This window comes from Seriola aureovittata, chromosome 8 (assembly GCF_021018895.1).
Source record: "Seriola aureovittata isolate HTS-2021-v1 ecotype China chromosome 8, ASM2101889v1, whole genome shotgun sequence".
Lineage (NCBI taxonomy): Eukaryota > Metazoa > Chordata > Actinopteri > Carangiformes > Carangidae > Seriola > Seriola aureovittata.
This window is the reverse complement of record NC_079371.1, coordinates 28,976,595-29,001,760: the sequence shown is the minus strand read 5'-3', so window position 1 is coordinate 29,001,760 and position 25,166 is coordinate 28,976,595. Positions and strand designations below refer to the sequence as shown.

The 25,166-nt window shown below is 41.7% G+C and overlaps 1 protein-coding gene across 2 annotated transcripts in view; it reads left to right on the top strand.

The window, feature by feature from the left end:
• The window catches only part of uvssa (UV-stimulated scaffold protein A), a 55,481-nt gene that overhangs the window by 21,934 nt on the left and 8,381 nt on the right, over nucleotides 1-25,166 (top strand). Inside the window, exons 9-11 of one of the 2 annotated variants that reach the window (XM_056382967.1) lie at nucleotides 4,277-4,385; nucleotides 20,557-20,767; nucleotides 22,888-23,013. In XM_056382967.1, the coding sequence (XP_056238942.1) occupies nucleotides 4,277-4,385; nucleotides 20,557-20,767; nucleotides 22,888-23,013 (446 nt within the window). Of the gene's footprint in view, nucleotides 1-4,276; nucleotides 4,386-20,556; nucleotides 20,768-22,884; nucleotides 23,014-25,166 lie in introns of both variants that reach the window. The other variant, XM_056382966.1, reaches the window with a different exon arrangement.

Here is a 25,166-nt window from a genome sequence, read left to right as displayed (position 1 = left end):
TGAGCAGGCAGTTAGCAGCTGTTGCTAATGTGTACTGACAGGCATTCAACCGAACACCTCAGTGTCAGTATTTTTATTGTAATCATTTGTTAATGGTTAATTTAGTGAAGTGTTGACATTGTTTTGTCTGTAGACAGAGGAAGAACACTCCCAGGACAGAATCAACTTCACACATTATATATCAGATCTCTTCATTTTCAGATTTTATGAATGAGGTCTCTGAGACCACCCGCCACATCTCTGTCTTTGTCTTTACTGACAACTAATTAGGCATTAATTGTTTAGTTGCTGGTTAACGGAGTAGTGGGATTTGTATTATGAGGTGTTTTAATTGTGTGTGTGCGTGTGAGGGGGGTTAGGTGGAGATCAGGAGCTGTTTACAGAGCTAAGCCATGTTCACTGACAGTCCTGTGTGTGTGGACATGTTTCATTAATCATCTAAGGACTCATCCTTCGTAAAATAATTCTAACATTTTAATGGGCTTCATCAGCAGGAACACAGCAGCTTTCTATCACCCACACACATACACACATACACACATACACACACACACACACACACACACACACACACACACACACACACATACACAGGTATTACACACTAATGAAGAAGAGGCCTCTGGGAATAAGAGGTTAGTTTAACGTTAGGTTTTACTGCTCCTCATAACGCTAATCACTGTGATCATTATGCTGCCGGACTGGAGCGCGCGCGTGTGTGTGTGTGTGTGTGTGTGTGTGTGTGTGTGTGTGTGTGTGTGTGTGTGTGTGTGTGTGTGTGTGTGTGTGTGTACAAGTGGTAGCTGCCACGGAATTAACAGCTGAGGACACACACGCACCACATTTGTGTTATGGAAATGACCCCTGTGTATATAGGAGTGTTGTGTTCTGCATTGTAGCCCCGCCATTGGCTAACAGCCTCACTGGGAAATTAAAAAACATAAATTCTGCTTAGCATTGATAACAGCTTAACAAACACACACACACACTCTCTCTCTCTGTGTTTCTCTCTCTCTCTCTCTCTGTCTCTCTCTCTCTCTCTCTCTCTCTCATTGTCATCTCTCTCTCCCCCAAGCCAAAGAGATCACGGCCAAGGAGAGACAAAGAGTGAAATAGAAACTGAGTGTAACTACTCTCATCCTAAGTCTCTGGTTGATGTTGTTGTTCAGAACGTCACTGACAGCTGATTGGTTCAACATGTCACTGAATGAAGTTTTAGTCATGAGGGTCATTCTTGAGACATGTGCATATTAGCGCTTGAAAGATGAGCAATGTGATATTCTCATGAGAGCCAGATTGTGTCCAGATGTTGTTCTGTATTGGAGGAGAGCATCTTATCATTTATTTCATTTATTAATGATCAGCAGCAAAAAAAATGTGGTCAGATCCTTATCTAAGTCACAACAATGATTAATCTATTAACTAAACTAATAAACTAATAACACATAGGTCATTGTGTTGTTCTTGTCCTGAACCAGTCATAAGGATCAGTACTGGGGCTGATCCAGGATGGGTATCACCTAAAACGGTGATCCAGTCCTTCCCTCACTGGACTCTGTTTTGTTGTGTCTACCTCAGTCTGCTTTAAAACAGCTGGGCTCCACAGTGCAGCATCCTGCTTTGTTAGCCAAAGTTTGCATTTGTGATCAGGGGCACTTAAATCACACAGCGGATATTGATGAATTAATTATTCAAGTTGAAAATCTTTACTGATCTACATTGTATAATTTGTTGAGAACAAAATGATGTAACAACAGTCAATGGAAACCAAAATCATGGATTCATAATCACACCGAAAATCTAAGTAAAAAATTGAAATCACAGGCTGATCCAACTTGTGTGAATTTCATCACAGCAACTCTTAATGTGACTCAGTAGTGTGTATGGCCCCCACGTGCCTGTATACACTCCCAACAATGTCTGGGCATGCTCCTAATGAGTCGGCAGGTGGTGTCCTGGAGGATCTCCTCCCAGACCTGGATTAGGGTATCAGTCAGCTGATGCACCGATACATACCGTCCCATAGTTGCTCAACTGGATTTAGGTCAGGGGAACGTGAGGGCCAGTCAATGGCATCAGTGCCTTCGTCATCCAGGACCTGCCTACACACTATGGCCACACAAGGCTGGGCATTGTCCTGCACCAGGAGGAACCAAGGGCCCACTGAACCAGCGTAAGGTCTGACAATCACTCTCAGGATTTCATCCTGGTACCTAACAGCAGTCAGGGTACCGTTGGCTATGACATGGCCTGACCCACCGCCAAACCGGTCATACTGGATGATGTTACAGGCAGCATAATGTTCACCATTGCGTCTCCAGACTCTTTCACGCCTGTCACATGTGCTCAGTGTGAACCTGCTCTCATCTGTGAAGAGAACAGGGGGGCCAATGGTGGACCTGCCAGTTCTGGTGTTCTCTGGCAAAAGCCAATCAAGCTGCAGGGTGCTGGGCTGTGAGAACAGGTCCCACTAGAGGATGTGGAGCCCTCATTCCACCCTCATGGAGTCTGTTTCTGACAGTTTGGTCAGAAACATGCACACCAGTAGTCTGCTGGAGGTCATGTTGTAGGGCTCTGGCAGTGCCCCTCCTGTTTCTCCTCACTCAAAGGAGCAGGTACCGGTCCTGCTGCTGGGTTGATGCCCTTCCACAGCCCTGTTCAGCTCTCCTTGTGTAACGGCCGGTCTCCTTGTATCTCCTCCATGCTCTTGAGACTGTGGAAGAGAGATGCAGCAAACTTTCTTGTGACTGCACGTATGGATGTGATCTCCTGGAGGAGCTGGACTACCTGTGCAACCTGATTGGGCTGCAGGTAGGGCCTCATGCTACCAGTAGTGACACTAGCAAAACACAATCCTAACGAAGAATCAGTCAGGAAGGATCAGGAGAGAGCAACTTTTGTGTGTGGCCACCACATGTAGAACCATTCCTTTTTTGGGGGATGTCTTGCTTTTGCCTCATTGCACCTGTTGTCACTTTCATTTACACCAAAGCAGCTGAAACTGATTCACAATCACTTGTGCTTCATAAATGGACAGATTGATATCCCTGAAGTGTAACTGACTTGGTCTTATACTGTGATGATTAAGTGTTCCCTTAACATTTTTGTACATATATATATATACATACACTGTATATCTTCACTTTTCTGACTGCTCAGCAACAATGGATAATATTATTATTGATCGTTAAAAAGCACATACACACAGCTGTCCAGCTAGATAGCGTCATACACAGGTTAGGTGATGCAAGATATATGTCAACTCATTATTATAGCTGGTGAAGTTGACTGTTCATAGTACAGGCCAAGATGACCCTCAGGCCCCTGGGAAATGTCCACCACTGTGTGTGATAGTGGAACAGTATCCTGACTGAGTTCAGACTCTGAGGCTGGAAACACACAGATTCACTGAGCTCTGATCTAATGATCATTAGCTGACAGTGTGACTAATTTGATGTCAGGCCTAAATGAACCTTTGTGTGTTTGCTGTCAGTGGCTACTTGTCAAAGCTAGTTTGTGAGGGAAGATGCTCCACTCTGTAACATCACTGTAAAATCATGTTGTAGTTTCTTTAGTTCATACAAATCCAACAGATCCATGTTTTTATTCTAGTGGACTGTGCCATGTCACTGTCACAAAGAGGGAGACCACACACAGTCTGTAAATAATGACTTTTAATTTTAATTAAGGAAATAATAGAAATGTGTCCGCAGTGTCTGTGTGAGTGTGTACTGAGGAGTGTGTGAGTGTTGAGATGACAGAGGCTAAACTATAGTAACCATTGTGTTGCGTTTAGTGAGAACAAACTAGTTGTTTTTACAAACTAATCTTAACTCACTCACTTGTCAGGGGTTTACTCTGTCCCCATGATGAACTTGAAATGTGGTTGAAAGCCCCAGAAAAAGTGAGTCAGTTTACCCTTTGTTTGACAATTCACACAGAAATATACAGTCTGCTCCAAAACTCTGAGGCCACTTAAAGAGATCTCAGACCTTTTCGACCCAGTGTGGTCTGCTCTATAAAAATTCATTATTGTACATTTTTCCATATTTAAAATGAAATTAATGTCTTTTTCTCAATTTTATATGCAATTAAAGTCATCGAAATGTAAACTAATAGTTATCTGTGAGTCACAGGGTGTGTGGGATTTTTTAATTGCTCCTTCTGATCCATTCATCCTGCTGCTACACACCTGCCTCACTAAATAGATGTGAAGTGTTCCTCTGTTTCTGTTTTTGATATGAACAAACATGAAACCTCACTTCCTCTTCCTCAGATGAAGGCTTCAGACGGAGAAGATGATGATGAAGATGATGATTTTGATGAGGTTCCAGAGAAAGAGGGATATGAGCCACACATTCCAGAGCATCTTCGAGCTGATTATGGTAATGCTAGGTCCAGCTACACACACGCACAGGCACACACACGCACACACACAGGCACACACACAGGCACACACACACACACACACACACACACACACACACACACACACACACACACACACACGCACAGGCGCACACACACACACTCGTGTCAGCCCCATAGACGTCTGGATAAACAGTCAGGTTAAGCTACAAAAGAAGACCTGCTGCTCGGTAATCTTTAAAGATTCACACATACACTCTGCAAACAAACACACATACACTTCTAAGGAGTAGCTGTTGAAGCTCTTCTAGAAGTGGTTTATTTAGGGTCCATGCCCTTTGATGCATGTCATCACCTCTCTCTCGCTCTGTCTGTCCTAGGGCTGCTCGATTATGGCAAAAATCACAATCATGATTATTTATGATCAATGGATTATTTAACATGATTACTCATTGACTTTGGGAATACCACGCATTAATTGGACTTTAAAAAAAACTTTGTCTTTTTAACAGTGGACTTTCTTCAACTTCAAATACAATTCAACGGAAAAAACAAACAAAAAAATAAATTTAAAAATTAGATAAATAAATAACAAATAATAAAATATATATAAATACAATTAAATATATAATTCAAAAATTAATAACAATAAATAAGATCAACTATGTTGTAACATAATTTACTTCCACAACCTACTGAAAACTTCTAAACATATATTTAGTATATACAAATAATAAATAAAAACAAGACCAAAAAAGACAAAAATAAATTAGATCAAATATATTGTAGTGCACTGTACAAACATACTGAAAACTCTTTTCCACAATTTGGTAAAATATAGTTAACATAAATTAAATGCTGGCCCAACTCTGAAAAGGCAAACTGCTCAAGACGACACATCGCTAACGTACACCGAAACGTAACCAGGAAGTGGATGAGTGGATGGTTCTTGTAGGGGGGATGAATTTTGTTGTGAAACAATGCAGCACAAAATAACTTTATCCCCATTACCTTGATTTCATAATCATTGGAAGACAAAATAATAGTTGAAAATTAAATTAGATTAAATACCCAGCCCTAGCCTAACTCTATACTGTCTCTGTCAAAAAATGATAAAGGCAAAAAAAAAAAAAAAAATGGTTTGGCAAGAAAAAGTCAGTGTAGCTTTAGAATCACCTCCATTTCTGTATAAATCTGCCCTTAAATCGGATCAGATCTTCATCTAAGTTAAAATAATAAACAAACATAATATATTGTAACTAATAACACAGAAATCATTGTGTTGCTCTTGTTCAAACATTCACAGTGTAGCTGAAACTGGACTGGACTCAGAGTTATCAGACACTTTGACTTCTATACAACACTTAGACATTTAGATAAAAACATCAACTGATGGGAACCAGGCCTCACAACAAAGATCTCAGAGACTGAAGATGAAGAAGAGATGATGAGCATGAAGCTGAAAGAGTCTCAGAGTTCAGATCTTCATCAGTCCAAAGTCTGAATGTATAGTGAGAATTATTATGCCCTATATAGTGGACACATAGTATCCCACAGTGCATCATGAAAAGTAGTGTACAACCGATGGTCACTAACCAAGCAATATACACTCACCGGCCACTTTATGAGTTACACCTGTTCAACTGCTTGTTAAAGCAAATATCTAATAGGCCATTCACATGGCAGCAACTCAATGCATTTAGTCATGTAGACATGGTCAAGGCGACCTTGTGACATTCAAACCGAGCATTAGAATTGGGAAGAAAGATGATTTACAGTGGTATGAAAAAGTTTAGGCACCCCTCTGAGGCTGCATAATAATTTACTCCGTCTTCACAGAAAATGATCACAGTGGCATGCCATTCATTTTCTAATAAAGGCTAAATACTGGGGTATTTTCTAGACAAAGATTTTTAGTGTGGCAATATTAAGTTGTATGAAATTAAATCAGACGTGAAAAATAGGCTGTGCAAAAATTTGGGCACCCTTGTAATTTTTTTGATTTGAATACCTGTAACTACTTAGCACTGATTAATTGGAACACAAAATTGGTTTGGTGAGATCATTAAGCCTTGAACTTCATAGACAGGTGCATCCAATCATGAGAAAAGGTATTTAAGGTGGCCAATTGCAAGTTGTTCTTCTCTTTGACTCTCCTCTGAAGAGTGGCAACATGGGGGCCTCAAAACAACTCTAAAATGACCTGATAAGAAAGATTGTTCAACATCATACATCTTATATGCGCCGGTAAAAGATGGCGCCGGTGTCCATGGCTGACCGTCTGCTGCTGTCACTTTGTTTGGTGTGTTTGTTATTTCTGATCCTCGGCATTACACAAATGAAGTCTCTGCTGGTGTATGATCATCAATGTCAAGGAGTTAGGTTCATTTCATTATGGTGGACAGAAAACGTTGCCCCCGTTCCTGTCGGGAATCTCGACTCACCTGTACCGGGCCGTGAGTCAAGCCCCCCGGCGGAAGCGCCTCTGACGCCGCGGTAAGCGCGGTGGTCGGCTGGTGAAACTAAAGATCTACCTTGCACGATCGTCGTCCTTTTCTAGGAAAGGATGTGGATTATCCTTTCCTTTCACTGCGCACCGTCGTTTCCTGGATCCTATCGACGCCTGCCTGAAGACACTGCTCCGGGCTCCCCGATCCGCCGAACCACAGGCCCCCGGCTCCTGCCAGGGTTGGCCTGATGAACGCCAGATCACTGGCAAACAAGACTTTCATTCTGAGGGATTTCTTCAGCTTCCGCGCCTTGGACTTCCTCTGTGTGAAAGAGACCTGGATCAGTGCCGGTGAGTGCAGTGCCCTGGTCGAGCTTTTACCGCCGGCCTGCTCTTATTTTAACTCCCCGCGGACATCGGGCCGTGGCAGAAGAACGGCGACTGTTTACAGAAACAACTTTAAATGTAAGCAGTGTGCTGTGCCATCCTCATTCTCCAGCTTCGAGGTGACTTTATTTGAGGTGGGTCGCTCTGATCCAGTGCTGTGCGCTGTCATCTACAGACCCCCCAAATACAATAAGGACTTTGTCAATGACTTTCTGGCCAGAGTGATGCCACGTTACGATCGCGTCCTCCTTGTTGGAGATTTTAACATACATGTATGTTGTCCTGATAAGTCGTTGGTAAAGGACTTTTTAAGCCTCATTGACTTAACTTGTTGCAGTGTGAGTCTGGTCCCACACATGAACATGGTCATACATTAGATCTTGTTCTCTCCCACGGACTGTCTGTGTCTAACCTTGAAGTTGTCTTGTCCTGTACTGTTGTTAAACCGCGCGCTCTTGCTCAGCGCCGTCGGCCTTTTAACCGTTCGACTGCCGGTCAGTTCACTGTTTCATTCAACCAGCTCTGTGTTCCCTCTGACTCAGCGTCTGCTGACACGGAGGAGCTCAGTTCCTGGTTTCACTCCTCCTGTCAATCTATACTGGACTCTGTGGCTCCATTAAAGTCCATGCAGCCTAAAGTGAAACCAGAGCCCTGGTTCAGTGACAGAAATCGTGCAGCAAGACGGGAATGCCGCAAAGCCCAGCGCAGATGGAAGAAAAACAAGCTACAGGTTTCATTCCAAATCCTAGAAGATTGTTTGCAACATTACCAGAACACTGTTAAAGAGGCAAAAAGAGAATACTTGTCACATATTATTGTGTCTAATCGCCACAATTCCCGTGTGTTATTTAAAACTATTGACTCTGTCCTAAATGCCCCTCAGTCTGTCTGTGTGGAAGCGTTCCCTGAGCTGTGCAATAATTTCCTGCAGTTTTTCATTGACAAAGTTGCTACCACAAGGGCTCTCATCCCAACTCCTGCCTCTGACCCCTCTTGTCCAGTCCCTTGTCAAGCTGTGTTTGATAGGTTTGATCCTGTGACTTTGTCACTTTTAGAAGATGTGGTTGGCCACACTAAGCCATCAGGTTCCCCTTGTGATGCTGTCCCTCCTCACTTCTTTAAGGAGATTTTCCCTAACATAGGAAAATCAGTTCTTGCCATTATTAACAGCAGTTTATCTTCTGGTGTTGTCCCTGCAAGTTTCAAACATGCAGTAGTGCAACCCCTTCTTAAAAAACCCGGCCTCGATCACAATATATTAGGTAATTTCAGGCCCATCTCCAAGCTGCCATTTATCTCGAAAATCTTAGAGAAAATCGTTCATACACAGCTTAAATCATATCTGGATGAACATGATATTCTGAAGGTCTTTCAGTCAGGTTTTAAAACCCTGCACAGCACTGAGTCTGCTCTAATAAGGGTTTTTAATGACATCCTCCTGGCAAATGATTCTGGGGATTATGTGATTCTTGTCTTGCTGGACTTGACCGCAGCATTTGATACAGTGGACCACAATATTTTAGTAACTAGGCTGCAGCACCTTGTTGGAATTTGTGGTAGTGCTCTGGAATGGTTTAGGTCCTATCTGGCAGACAGAACCATGTGCGTAAGCCTTGCTGGATGTGACTCCGGCCCCGCCCCTCTGTATTATGGAGTTCCACAAGGCTGAATCCTAGGGCCATTGCTGTTCTCCCTATACCTGCTTCCTCTGGGTTCTATTCTCAGAAAGCACGGAATCGCCTTCCATTGTTATGCTGATGACAGCCAAATATATGTGCCACTGAAAAAGAAAGATGCCTTCTCTCTGATTCCACTTCTAGCATGTCTTGATGACATTAAAGCCTGGATGGCTTTAAACTTTTTGAATTTCAATGAGAGAAAAAAACAGAATTGATGGTGCTTGGTCCCAATAGTTCATGTGATCTCCCTCCTGTTGATTTGGGCCCTCTGGCATCGTATGTGAAGCCAACAGTTTCTAACTTGGGTTTTAAAATGGACAGTAACTTTAAACTAACAGATTAGCACTGTTGTTAAGTCCAGCTTTTTCCAAAAGGCAGCTGGCAAAAGTGAAGCCAATTCTTACACAAAAGCACTTTGAGACAGTAATCCATGCCTTCATCACATCACGGCTGGATTACTGTAACGCACTTTATTATGGAGTCAGTCAGTCCTCCCTTGCACGTCTCCAGTTGGTCCAAAATGCGGCCGCTCGTCTTTTAACTGGAACAGGTAAGAGGGAGCACATCACCCCCATTCTGGCCTCCCTCCACTGGTTGCCCATGCCTTTTAGAGTTAATTTTAAGATTATTTTATTTGTTTTTAAATCCCTAAATGGTCTGGCCCCACCCTACCTCTCTGAGCTGCTTCACCCCTACGCTCCTGCCCGGTGCCTCAGGTCAGCTGATCAGCTGCTCCTGGAGGTACTGAGGTCTAAGCGGAGGCTCAGAGGAGACAGAGCTTTTTCTGTTGCTGCTCCCACTTTGTGGAACGACTTACCTCTCCACATTAGACAAGCTCCCTCACTGTCCATTTTTAAAACCCGTCTAAAACTTACTTCTATTCCTTGGCTTTTGATCCAGCATGAGACGGCATTTGTTTTATTGCTTTTATTGTTTTTTATTTGCTATTTTATCGTTGTTTTTATGTTATTATGTACAGCACTTTGTATCAGCTTTGGCTGTATTTAAAGTGCTCTATAAATAAAGTTGAGTTGAGTTGAGATTATGGATTAAGGAAAGGCTACAAAAAGCTATCTCAGAGATTTCAGCTGTCAATTTCCACTGTGAGGAACATAGTGAGGAAATGGAAGACCACAGGCACAGTTCTTGTTAAGGCCAAAAGTGGCAGGCCAAGAAAAATATCGGAGAGGCAAAGGCGAAGGATGGTGAGAACGGTCAAAGACAACCCACAGACCACCTCCAAAGACCTACAACATCATCTTGCTGCAGATGGTGTCACTGTGCATCGTTCAACAATTCAGCACACTTTGCACAAGGAGAAGCTGTATGGGAAAGTGATGCGGAAGAAGCCTTTTCTGCACACACGCCACAAACGGAGTCGCTTGAGGTATGCAAAAGCACATTTGGGCAAGCCAGCTTCATTTTGGAATAAGGTGCTCTGGACTGATGAAACAAAGATTGAGTTATTTGGTCATAACAAGGGGCATTATGCATTGCGGTGAAAGAACACAGCATTCCAAGAAAAACACTTGCTACCCACAGTAAAATTTGGTTTGGCTGTGGGGCTGTGTGGCCAGTGCCAGTACTGGGAATTTTGTTAAAGTTGAGGGTTGCATGGATTCCACTCAATATCAGCAGATTCTTGAGAATAATGTTCAAGAGTCAGTCACAAAGTTGAAGTTACGCCGGGGCTGGATATTTCAACAAGACAACGACCCGAAACACTGCTCAAAATCTACTCAGGCAGAGGAACAAGTACAATGTTCTGGAATGGCCATCCCAGTCCCCAGACCTGAATATCATTGAAAATCTGTGGGATGATTTGAAGCGGGCTGTCCATGCTCGGCAACCATCAAACCTAACTGACCTGGAGATGTTTTGTAAGGAGGAATGGTCCAAAATACCTTCATCCAGAATCCAGCCACTCATTAGAGGCTATAGGAAGCGTCTAGAGGCTGTTGTTTTTGCAAAAGGAGTCTCGACTGAATATTGATGTGATTTTTCTGTTGGGGTGCCCAAATTTATGCATGTCTAATTTTGTTTTGATGCATATTGCACATTTTCTGTTAATACAGTAAACTACATTTCACTACTGAAATATTGCTGTGTCCATCAGTTATTTGACCCAATGATTTATAAATGAAAATAATGGAAATTGTCAGGGGTGCCTAAACTTTTTCATACCACTCTAAGTGACTTTGAGCACAGCATGGTTGTTGGTGCCAGACGGGCTGGTCTGAGTATTTCAGAAACTGCTGATCTACTGGGATTATCACACACAACTATCTATAGGGTTTCCAGAGAATGGTCCGCACAACATGACAAACACAAACCTTGAAGCAGATGGGCTACAGCAGCAGAAGACCACACCGACACCAACTGAGGCTACAATTCGCATGGGCTCACCAAAATTGTACAATATAAGATTGGATTGCCTGGTCTGATGAGTCTCGATTTCACCTGTGACATTCGGATGGTAGGGTCAGAATTTGGCGTAAACAACATGAAAGAATGGATCCATTCTGCCTTGTATCAACGGTTCAGGCTGGTGGTGGTGGTGTAATGGGGTGGGCGGATATTTTCTTGGCATACTTTGGGCCCCTTAGTACCAACTGAGCATCCTTTCAACGCCACAGCCTACCTGAATATTGTTGCTGACCATGTCCATCCCTTTAGGACCACAGTGTACTCATCTTCTGAAGGCTACTTCTAGCAGGATAACGTGCCATGTCACAAAGCTCAAATCATCAAACTGGTTTCTTGAACATGACAATGATTTCACTGTACTCAAATGGCCTCCACAGTCACCAGATCTCAATCCAACAGAGCACCTTTGGGATGTAGTGGAATGGGAGATTCGAATCATGGATGTGCAGCCGACAAATCTGCAGCAACTGCGTGATGCTATCATGTCAATATGGACCAAAACCTCTGAGGAATGTTTCCAGCACCTTGTTGAATCTATGCCACGAAGAATTAAGGCAGTTCTGAAGGCAAAAGGGGGTCCAATCCAGTACTAGCAGGGTGTACCTAATAAAGTGGCCGGTGAGTGTATACCATCATGCATTGTGCTTGTGCTGAAAGAAAGAAAAACTGAGTAGTGCCTGAAAGTCCATGTTACAAATGAGCTCACTGTATAGTCCTCTAAATAGAAGTATATACTGTCGATAGTGAGGAGGGAGGAGTGAATGATTGAGTGATTTCAGACACAGCCAGAGAGACTGGTTTGAACCTGTCCGTCTGTTTTATTGATGGGATGACATCGACTGCAGTCTTTTTATTCCTCCGCCCCATCAACAGTCAGAGGAGCCATATTGTTTTCAGGTTGTTTGTCCGTCCTGTTCTTGTGGACATGATATCACCTTGACAGAACTTCTTCACATTTGGCACAAATATTGACTTGGACTCAAGGGTGAACTGATTAGATTTTGGTGGTCAAACATGAAATGTCAAGGTCCCAGTGACCTCACAAAACATAATTGGCCTTGTGAATGCGATATCTCAGTAACGCCTTGAAGAAACTTCTTCAAATTTGGCACAAACATTCACTTGGACACAAGAATGAAGTGATTAGATTTTGGTGGTCAAAGGTCAAAGTCAGTGTGACCTCACAAAACACTCTTTTACCCATAACTCAAGACTTCACACAGCAATTATGACAGAATTCCGAATGATGCGCTGCAAGTGGCAGCAAGTCCTCGTAGCTCGTAGTTTTTTTGCAGCATATTAGTGTATTTTTTGTCGATTGACATCTTTATTATATGTTGTTGTCTCTCATGAATATCTATAATAATATCTATAATTTCATAAAGATGGTTAATATTTTTTGATATACACTGCTCAAAAATATTAAGGGAACACTTAATCATCACAGTATAAGACTAAGTCAGTTACACTTCAGGGATATCAATCTGTCCATTTAGGAAGCACAAGTGATCGTGAATTAGTTTCACCCGCTTTGGTGCAAATTAAAGTGACAACAGGTGCAATGGAGAGGCCAAAGCAAGACAACCCCCAAAAAGGGAATGGTTTTGCATGTGGTGGCCACAGACAGTTGCTCTCTCCTGATCCTTCCTGACTGATTCTTCTTTAGGTTTGTGTTTTGCTATTGTCCTTGTCACTACTGGTAGCATGAGGCCCTACCTGCAGCCCAATCAGGTTGCACAGGTAGTCCAGCTCCTCCAGGAGATCACATCCATATGTGCAGTCACAAGAAAGTTTGCTGTGTCTCCCAGCACAGTCTCATGAGCATGGAGGAGATACTAGGAGACCGGCGGTTACACAAGGATAGCTGGACAGGGCTATGGAAGGACATCAACCCAGCAGCAGGACCGGTACCTGCTCCTGCGTCATGAACGTTATGCTGCTTGTAACATCATCCAGTATGACCGGTTTGGTGGTGGGTCAGTGATAGTCTGAGGAGGCATATCCTTGGAGGGTCGCACAGACCTCCATACCCTGACTGCTGTACTGGGATGAAATCCTCAGAGCGATTGTCAGACCTTACACTGGTGCAGTGGGCCTTGGGTTCCTCCTGGTGCAGGACAATGCCCGGCCTCATGTGGCCAGAGTGTGTAGGCAGTTCCTGGATGACGAAGGCACTGATGCCATTGACTGGCCCTCAAGTTCCCCTGACCAAAATCCAATTGAGCAACTATGGGACATTATGTATCGGTGCATCCAACGCCGCCAAGTACAGCCACAGACTGTCTGGAGCTCACAGAATCCCTGATCCTAGTCTAGGAGGAGATCCCTGCAGAACACCACCCACCGAGTCATCAGCAGCATGCCCAAATGTTGTCAGAGTGTATACAGGCGCACGGGGGCCCTACACACTACTGAGTCACATAAGGCGTCGCCGTGAGGAAATTCATGTAAGTTGGCTCAGCCTGTGATTTCAATTTTTTACTTTGATTTTTTGTGTGATTGTGAATCCAGCCCTAAATGGGTTGATGATTTTGGTTTCCATTGACTGTTACATCATTTTGTTCTCAACAAATTGTTCAATGTGCATCAGTAAAGATTTTCAACTTTAATAATTCGTATATCAAGATCCAATATGTGATTAAAGGGTTCCCTTGATTTCTTCGAGCAGTGTATTATGATTCTGGATAAACAGGGATGTAACGTGAAACTAGTCTGCATGAAGGAGGAACACAACCACAAGGAGGTGATTTTAGTTTAAAATTAGAATTACAAATATTACAAATGTAAAAACACATTTAAAACATGATTTATTTTTACATTTTAAAAATATTGATTTTTGGAACTTTAACAACCTAAAGCAAAAACCAGGCACCGTCAAACAAATGGTGATGATCCACTCAGGATGTTACAGTGAAGGAGAGCATCATGAATGTCTCAGCCAGCCCACAGTGAGATGGGTAGTGGACTCTCCCTGTCTCAAAGGCTGGTACTGATGTTTCAGTATGTGGTTTAGTCCGATCTGGATTTAGCTGCGACTGATTGTTTATTTTTCCCTTTGTATCTTTGATGGATATTTTCCCGTCAACACATTCACCTCCACACACACAGTCATCACTGGCTACACATGAATGGCTGTTATAGTATTGTTCCTGATGCATTGGACTTGTATGGATCATGTCTGGCCTCCAGGCAGTACAGAGGGTCAGAGGTTAAATGCTCAGGTCATTAACCACCTGCTTGTTCGTGTTATTGCTGTGTCAGCTACACATCAACACATTTATTGTAAATATGAGATTTGAATCCTGTTAATATGATTTTCAACAGATATGAGGAGGCTGCAGGCGACAGTGAACAGAGCTGCTTTTTCAGCCACATTCAGACTCCTAACCATCACTCACACAGACTCATATGTTTGTGTTTATGTGTCTGTGTTAATAACACGACAACACAACAAGCTGGCTGGGCTGTTATTGCTGGCTCAGCCATGCTGTTGTGGCTGTGAGGTGACCCTTGACCCCTGCTGTGTGCTCCCTAACAGCCCACTGCGTGATTATATTCACACTGAGCCTCTTCTTTACCTGCGAACCCACCCACTCCCCTCCTCCCTCCCTTCTTCTTCCCCTATTACTAATCAATTAGACACAAAAGTAATTAGATTGTATCTGATAGGTCCAAAACAGCTGTGTGTGTGTGTGTCAGGGTGATTAGTGAGTGAGATCATTACAATCTACAGGGGCCATACCAAATTAACAATATAACCTCTTTAATGAGCCCCTATTAGCCCAGTATCCACATTTTACCACACACACACACACACACACACACACACACACACAATCTATTTTGAAACAGAAAGAAATAGTGAAAGTTATTAAGGCCTGAACTCAAACGATGTTTTTGTGTTGCAGACATTTTCTGCTCGTTCACGAAACATACTAATTCTGCAGCTTCAGTTGCAGGAAACACATCTTCATATGCATCTGATGTGTCTATTCTTTACTTTTTATATGAATCTTTGAATCAGCACATGCTCACTTTCAAATTGTATTCATCTGTTTTACGTTGTGTTGATCTTTTTCTTATTGTTCCCATGATAAGACCAAACCAACAGTGTGTTATTACCCACCTCTGAGCTGGACCCTGTAGTTTTTTAACTAATGTTACCAAAGCAAGACTATTTTCAGCTGTGGATAGATACATATTTGTTGTGCTGCTGAGTATTTAATTCAAAGATCATCCACATTTGCTTCAAAATAATGTTTTGTAGTATGTGAAAACATAAAGATGTGGGTCATATATTTATTTGTTATTGTTATATGTTTAATGCAGTTGGTTGTACTCTCTACTGTATCTTTGTAAAAGTTATTAGATATTATTCAATATATCACACATCTTTTGTAATAGTTGGAGAAAACATAAACTAGTTATGTAAAAGCATACAATATACTTTATTAGCAAATGAAGAAATTGCAGAAATCAATGTGCATAATTAGTGTTCATTTCAAAACCCCATTAGGAGTCTGTTCAGACCAACACTCATAAAAATCAGGCCAACAACAATACATTTTCTGCTTAGAGCAGCCAGCTCTATAAACACTGACAGACTGTGAGAGAGTGAGCGAGTGAGTGATCAACACCATTTCCTCCTCGTTGCTCTATCAAAATGATTTGATGCGAACATGCAGTGCTGACAATGTAGCGCCCAACTTTCCAACCCTTTAGTAAAAAATTCTTTAAAACCACGTAGCGATTTCTTGGACAAACCTTGACTGAAGAGAGTCATCAGTGTTACCTTGCAAGGTCAGTCTTTCCCTCCACACACACAGCTTTCTCTGCTTACCACATTGCAGCTTAAGTGATTGATCTTCTGACTTTCTCTGTGAGTGATCATGTTACAGTGAACGTCTTTAACTGATGTGTTTGGTGATGTTGTCATGACGTTGTGGTTATAAAATCTGGATTTTAGCAGCAGCTTGAAGTGACTGATGGTTAACATGTAGTCTTAATGGACCCAGTTCACTCACTGTTTCAAACTTGTTTTTAAATAAAGTTTTAACTGCTCCACAAAATATGGATAGTTTCCAGATAGTGTGTTAAAACTTTTAGCTAGCTAGCTTGCTACTAATTTCACTGTTATGAGTAGTTGCTTCAGCAGTTACCTGTTAGCTTACCAGCCACAGTAGCTAGCTTCTGCCCCTCCTATACTTTATCTAAATATAAAAACATCTACAGTTCAGACAGTGATACAAATACCAAAGGTGTAAAAGGTCTAAAGAGAGAATCATAAGTTTGTCAGACCAGTCTCCCCACCACATCAATTCCTCTTTCCCTGTCACTTTCTGTGATTACAATAGTCTTTCTTTTGCTCTCTGTCCTGATCTGACTCTTTTCATCTCAGCCAGTCGATTACATTCATTATTTTTCTACATGTCCTCTCCTCTGTCCTAGCTCCCTCTGTCCTCCTCCACCTTTCTTCGGTAGCTGTTTTTTCTTCCTGACCCGCTTCAGCTGCCACAGCATCTCTGGTTGACGCCTGGAAATATTCAAAACAAATGAATTGGACACTGGTGTATGTAGATTATACGATGATAATGATCCTATGGATCATAGTCAATATACAGGAATAAAATGTGTGCTCATCAATCTGAGCCTCTTTGGTGGTAAACAATGAAGCTAAGCAAGAATCAAGCCCAGTGATTTTTACGTGTATGGAAGATATTCCAAAGAGGAGGAGTGTGAATGTGGTGAGAAAATAGAGGCCAATTTTGGACGCCAAAGAGAGCTTGAAATAAGTATTTTTTAACAGATAGACATACGAAAGCTGCAGGCTGCCTTCCTGTTGGTTGGTTAGTAGACATAGGTTGTAGCAGCTGTCACATTGTGAGATGGTCATTGTTATTTTGACACTGTCAGATTTTGTCCCAAGCACTTTGATTGCAATACCGTGATAGCAGCCATCTTTTAGCTTCTCTCAGAAGTTGGCATGGGACCAGGACAAACAGGGCGTAAAGACGCAGATCCAAAGGGACTTTCACAGGTGCTGGATCAAATTGACAGAGCCTGATGAAGATCCCTGTAGAGCGAAACATTGCTTAATCAAAATTGCTGCGAGCTATTAGCACAGTTTGTAAATCCTTTTACTGACTCTCATCACCGTTCTGTGCTAGCAGCCGTGCTAGCAGCCGTGCTAGTCATCTTCTTCCAAAGAGGAAAGTTTCAACATCTGGTGGATCCATGACATGAAGAACTGAGGAACTACCCAGTGTTGGTGTGCTGTTCCTAATAAAGTGCTCGGGGAGTGTATATCTCTTTCCCTTTCTCTCCTCTTTCCTCCCCTCTGTCCTGTTCTGTCATTCTGATTATCAGTCGTCTTATCCCTATCTCTGCTGTCAGGACACTATCTCTCTTTCTCAAATTAACATTTTAATTACAAGCCCTGCTTAACCCAAGAAAATCAATACCTCTTTCCGCCTTTCCTCTCTCTTTGCTTTCTCTCCCCTGTACCCCCTTTTCTCTTTTTTCTAATCCTTTTCTTTGAGCCCCCTCCACTCATTTTACACACATACACACACAGTCCCACCACAGTCAGACACACACAGCTACACCACTTTCCTCCCATTGATCTGTGTGTCTTAACATCCATGAAATCCAGACAAACCTCTACCATTTTCCTGGTTTGAGGTTGAGTCTGTGTTTCATCATGTGACAGAGAGAGAAGGAGGAACTATAGATGGCGAAGGAGGTGAAGTAAGTTAGAGAGAGGCCGTCACCTGACCACTGACATACCTGGTTATGTTAAATGCCTCACTGTAAAAACTGTAGGCCACAATGGACAGGATCATAACAAGGAATTTATATGGTTTCAGGAGTCCCCTCAACACACACCCCTTACCACAAAAAAAGTCTCTTAATTTTTTGTGATTAGTTAGATTTTTTCATTCTGTATTTATTAAGTATTCAGTTATGCTTCGTTTAAGTTTCATTTCTCATCTTGAAGATTTAAATCTCATAGTGAGTCGTCAGATTATTATACAGCTGTGTGGAGTTTTAGTGTCTTTCAGCTCCCTGTTTTGGTTTTATAGCCCGCGACTCACCACTTTCATCAGCCTGCTTACAGCTGTATGAGCACTGTGCTGCTAATGCCTATATCAACTTAAAGTGATGTGTAATTTTAAATTAAATTAAACTACTGTAAGGTGTTAAAGCTCAGTGTTCTGTGTGCAGTGTGTTGTGCTGCCTCTACAATGCCAGAAAAACAGTTTAAAGGTCCCATATAGTATAAAAGTAGATGTCCATGTGTTATTTGATTATAAAGCAGGTCTAGGTTCTATATTAATGTGAAAGTATCAAAGCGCTCAGTCCACAGAGAAATGCACAGCCTGTATTCAGAAATTGAGCCTTAAAACGAGCCATCAGGACTTCTGGAACTTTGTGATGTCACAACAAAGCAGTCACCAAATCCCACTCACCTGGACCCAACATCCAGTGTTTACCTGAAATGTGCTATATTTTTATTGGATCACTCAGAAAACAGTCGGCCAATCAGAGGAGAGGCTCAGAGCGTCCTCTCTTCTGATTGGCTCACTGACCTGTTGTTACTAGAGCTCCAGAGAGAAGCCTGAGAGAAGAGATATAAAACTACACTGAGATGGTTTTGGGTTCTTAAAACCACAAATATATCTTCTTATGGGTCAACACTTCAAATAAAATCTAATTATCTATTTATTTGATATATTCTGGAAATCAAGCTAGTGCTAGCCTGTGAGTCGGCAGCTAATGTTAAATTGAATCTTCTGTGCGAGAGGAGTAGCACACGACAAGAAGTGTTCATGTTTTGATTGGCAGCTGTGAACTCCTGCCCCTGACTCTGGTTGGTTAGAGGGGCGAGGCTGTCTCAGAGGGGAACATATCTGGTTCCAAGTGATTGACTAATGGCTTCATCTCTACTTGAATTAACTGACAGATTTCAGCTGCACTATTGTGGACTTTGAGCAGTGAAACTGAACCAGTTGCAGAATCCTTTTTGTTCTTATCTGAGATACAAATCTCAGTGACAGTGTATCATCTTTATTAGAATATCTAATACAAACAGCAATAATCTTTAACACATGGAGCCCAGCCTTACATAGAAGCTGACTAAAGACCAGTTTCTTATTTAAATTATTAGTTTAATTCAAAACAAGGTTTGTATTTAACAGAAACATGTTTCTTATACTCCATGTGTTTTTGTTTGTTTCTTCATCAGAAATCAGCTAATTTGACTTTTTTGTATCTGAATAGCTTTTATAAATTAAAACACTAGTGATAAATACCAGGGTCAGGCAAATAGACGTTGGCACTGTCAATGGCTGATGGGTCACACGGCTGTGAATGACCTGTGTTAAATAAGCCGTAATTTTGCTATTTCTACATAGCTAACATTAGCATTAGCAGCTGTTTACTTACCAGTCTATAAGAAACGTCAAAAGTTCAGCATCAAACTTCATTCCTTTACTCACCAACAGCTGTCTCCAGAGGTGTAAACAAACACCAATCTTAACTCTTGTCTCTATCACATCTTTTCTTCTACTGAAGTTAGCATGCTAACCAGCTAGCTCGACCCTGTCTCCTCACTGTAGCCTCCAGTCTGTCCTGAAGACGTAGCTGCTCAGAGTACGTATTATAATCTCTTGTATTATAAAGACAATGATGGCTGAAGCTGTTGTCAAAAGACAATCACCACCACCTTCTCCTGATAACACACCACGTTCAGCAGCAGAGAAAACTTACGGGGAGAACCTTTAAACAAATATTGTTACTGACTCTTTTTGAAAATGTCTAGCTCTGCAAGTTTGACACCCGTCCCCCCCTGTTGTTGGATCAGCAGCTCTCAGCTTACTCCTCCCTCTGATCTCACCTGCTCTGTTTAAGTCTTCCTCAGTCCCCAGAGATCCTGGTGTTCGACCACACACACACACACACACACACACACACACACACACACACACACACACACACACACACTGCATGTTTGAGTGTGCATTACTTCCTGTCAGCACTATGAATGTTTGACAGTTTGTTAAGAGACAAACAAGTCAACTGACTTCATATCTGACCACTTAAGATACAATATATATAGATATTTCTAGATTGTAATTCAGTAATATAAAGTATAGGTTGTATTGACCCGACGTGTGTCATGAGGATGTGTCCCGTCACATTAAAGTCTACAGTCTGATCTGAACTTCCTCTGGTCTCTGTTGGCAGGTTTGGATCCGTCTCCTTCCACTTCAGCAGCACCTGTCACAAGAAAACCTCCTGCTAAGAGACCTGCAGCTCTTCCCCCTCAGCCTCTCTCCTCCTCCTCCTCCTCCTCCAGGTGTCTGAAGCGTCTCACAGAAGAAGAGCAGGATCCGACCTGTGCAGCCGCAACACTACGGGTGCTCAGACAGACCCTCCCTCTGCATGCAGAGTCCAGGTGACAAGTCCTCCACTTAACCTCCACCTTCTGTAACCCCCTTTTATAAGCCCCTGGTCCACAGCTCCCCTCTCCCTTCACCTCTTCTTCCCGTGTTCCTCTTGTTCTCCCACCTTTTCACCTCTTTCCCTCCTTCAGTCACCTTCAGTCATCAGCACACAGGTCCAGCTTTACACTTTCTGTCCCTCTTACTTCTTCTCACCTTGTCTCATTTAGCCTTTACAGCTCTGGTCACGTGACGCTACTCAGCTGATTACTGGGACTTGAGTCTCGAGAGAGACTTAAATTAACATGGTTCTTTTAAAGGACTAATGCGCAGGAATTATTGGCCTGTAGTGGAGAAGTTGCAAATTGCAGCCAACTGATCGCCCTCCCCCCACTTTCAGAGCGTGTAGGAGAACGTACGGTGGCATTCAGATGATGTAAAAACAGGACAGGTCCTCTCTGGAACCAGTGCTTTGTCTGCTCTGGGCTCCTGTAGAAAGATAGAGGGGTCTGGGTAGATATAAAGGGCTCATTCTAAGCTAATGATGACAATTATTAGTTTCAGGTGATTATTAGACACTAATGAAAGCATAATGATGAATTATATCCAACATAAATCCTACACACTTGTCCTTTAAGAATAGTAAAGGTTTTAGATTTATCGTTTGTGTGATTTGAAACCAGTTAATAACTTTAATCCCAAAGCCTGAAAATAGATAACAGCTATTTTTTATTTTCTTTTTCTTTTCTCTTTTAAAGAGAACACCTAGTATAGAGGTGATACTGATAATATTTTGTCGACTAAAATATACGTCACATCTTACAACGTCTCCATAGCAACGTTTACAGCGTTTACAATGTTTACAGCCTACTGCCTCTTCCTACCGCCGACAGGTGGCTAATCTTGAGTTTCAGACCCCCGGTAAGCTAACCATGGATAAATCCAAAAAAAGAAAAGCGTTGGAGGAAAATAGAGAGTTTAATTCTGAATGTCTCGACGGTTGAATGTTGTACTTCCTGAGGATAAAAACAGAAGAGGATGATTGCACACTGAAATGGACTTGAGTCATAATTAAATACAAACTGGCCTGTTCTTATGTTTACTCTTCTTAAAGCTATTAGGCTGCAGCTATATGTTTTATTTATTTCAAAGTGGGTTACTTATTTTTTTTTTTAATCCTTCACAAATAACAGAATGACTTAAATAATCCTGCACAGTTCTGTGTTTTATTAAAAAGTAGATATACACATGCCAGTGTTTTTTTCTCCTATTCATAAGAGTTTGGTGTTTTCCTTTGTTATAACAGGTAAAACAGCAATAATATGTCAAGTTTTTTTTGTAGTTCTTTAATTTCATAAATGCATTTTATAAATAGTGTAACTATATATAAAACATGCTGTGTTATCTTCATTTTAACGGTAAAGGAATAGGTTTTGCGGCTTCAGAGGATTTTCATTTGTGGGAGAGGAGCCAAAAATGGCTGTTTTAATAATAAAGGTTGCAGACCCCTGGTTTAGAGGAATCACCTTAGTGTCAGATGTTCACCTTAAAATCAGACAGGTGTGATAGGATCAGAGGAGGTCCAGTTCAGGCCCAGATAGGAAATTGTATTTATAGTTTTGGATCATTAAATAGATATTTTTTAATATAAGTGTTGTTCCAAGAATCTCATGATTTGAAACTCGTTGAAGTTTCTCTCTTGAGGAAAAACTTTAATTCTGAACATGAATGTGAAAACAGAAGTAAAGGTCTAAATGGCTCAGTTCTGTTGTTGTGTTGTACACTGACCTCTGAAAGCAGTATCATCCATCATCAGGGCTGAAGGGCGTCGCCCCAAGAGACCAGGCTGATTAAGCCGAGACATATTCACACAGAAACACTCAGTTCAGTTTTTTCCATTTTTAAGTCACACATTCAGATGTGTGTGTGCACATAGCTGATGAAAACCTCCAGTAAATAATGAAGAAGTAGAAGAAGAACAAGCAGTAGTGAAACTGCTGCCTCTCTGCATTAAACACACACAACCTCAGTCCTCTTCTGTCAGGTCAGTGTGTCAGTCATCATGGTAACCTCCAGGTGGTCTCTGTGTCTGTTGACCACTGTGTTGAACCGGTGTCTGTCTCTCCTGCAGCAGCTCCACTGATCCCAGTTCATCTCAGTCCAGTTCAGACCAGAAGCCTGTTGATGCTCCTGTGGTTCCGTTTGGTTTGGACCTGTACTACTGGGGCCAGGAGCAGCCCAATGCTGGCAAGATCATCAAGTAAGAACAACACACACAGACACACACACACACGACTGTACTGTGTAAGAGGTAAGATACTATAATTATCATAACTCTTTCGTGAAAACATCATCAGAGTGTCTGAATGAATGTCTGCATCCATGGTGCATATGTACAGGCTCAAAATTAGGGTCAAAAAGGTTCTGAGCTTGTAAGGTGATGTTGACAAATAATTCCACAGTTTGTAAATCAGCCTTAATAACTTTATTCAGGTTTATACTTGTGTGTAGTATGGCAAGCCGCTTTAACATTTAATGGCTAGTCTGGATATGCATTACGGATATCCGTAATTCAATTCTTCCTAGTCAAAATGAACATTTCAGATATCCACAATGAAATTTTTCCAATCCACAATTGTCATTTCAGATATCCACAACTTTATTCTTCCCAGGACAAATGATGTCACTTTTCCCATTCATGTGTATGGGGTTTCTAATTACAGATATCTTTAATTCAATTGTAGATAGCCACAATACCAAATATGGATATCTGCAACTAAATTATGACTATCCATAATTACAGTTTGAGATATCTACCATTTAATTCTGACTAGTCATAATTCCAGTTCAAGATATCTTCAACTCTCGTCAATTAAAGATATCTATACTGTCCATTGTAGATATCTTAAATTATGTTTTAACTAGTCAAAACAATGTTATAGATATCTTGAAGTGATTTGTGACGAATTAAATTGTAGACAACTCAAACTGGAATCATGAATAGTCATAATTTTAATTGTAGATATCTATTATCAAGTTATAGATATCTTCAAATTAATTTTGATTAGAGATATCTCAAATTGGAGATATCTTTAACTTTCATTTTGCCTAGTCAAAATGCAATTACAGATATCTTGAAATAGAGTTATGACTAGGCCAGTGGCGGCTGCTGGTCCTATAAGGAGGGGAAGCTCATTCTCGGCCTACATCATAAAATGTGTCCGTTTATTTATATGTAAATTCGCAGAGTGACAGAAGAGAGTCGCCAAACACAACGCTAGTCGTTTTTAACAAAGACAAAGTCGCTGAGGATCAGTAACGTCTCCAGATCAACTCCGAACAACGGAATGAAAAACTTGAAAACTGCTTCGGTGGATGCTTATACTTCAAGATCGCTGATTCGCTCATTTCGCTGTCAATCAAAAAGGGACTCAGCCTCAGACAGATCATCCAATCATCATGCAGAAGCCGAGCGTCCGGGCCAGCCCACTGCCCCATAGACCCCCAGAGACGCTGAGCGTCTGATGGGCGGGACAAAGCCCAGCATTTATCCAATGACCGTCTAGTTTGGCTGCAGTGGAACAACCCGCTCTTTGCTTCCCCATTGAAGTCAGGAGACGCTCGGCGTCTACACTGTGTAAAGCTCTGTGGCGCTGCGGGGATGAATGAGAAGAAGTCGTGTCGGTTACCTGTGATAAGTAGCTGATTCTGAACAAAAGATGAACGTGTTCTAGCGCATATTTAGTCAATGAAATGTTCACACAACAGAACATATTTGACCACTTATTTTGTTGACATTTTAGGGGAAGCTGAGCTTCCCTTGCAGTCTTAGAGCAATCGCCGCTGGACTAGGCGAATTGATGTTGCAGATATCTGTAGTTTTGTCTGAAGTCATGGCAAGTAGGAGGAGCGGCTTGCCATAGGCGGGAGCAGCTTGCTATCGTGTGTCTGGAGAAAATAAATCTTCAATGCGACGTAAATTTCTACCCTAACCCATCCATTTCAGTTTTGTGAAATCTTGCTTTGTCCAATAGTCTGAAAAACGTTTTCTGACTTTTGAGAGTTTTTGCTAAATTCACGTTTCCATTTCTGGTTTTTAAGTTCCCAATTTCAAATTGCGCATTAATAAGGTTAATAGAAACACACCTTGTGTGAGTGCTTTTGTGAACAAATGTACCGATATAGAGCAGAAAATGTGAGTAAAAATTAAAGCACTCAAAGTTACAAGTATGAATATTGAACCTGTGTGTGCACCTGAATCTGATTGGACAATGGCAGTCCAATTGCAAGGCAGAGTCCAATCAGAGGGCAGGTGGTTCTGTTACCTTCGCCTCATGGATGATGGTTTTCTGCTCCACATCTGTACACAAATACAAATCTGTTTACAAATATACATCTTTTCTTCACATATGT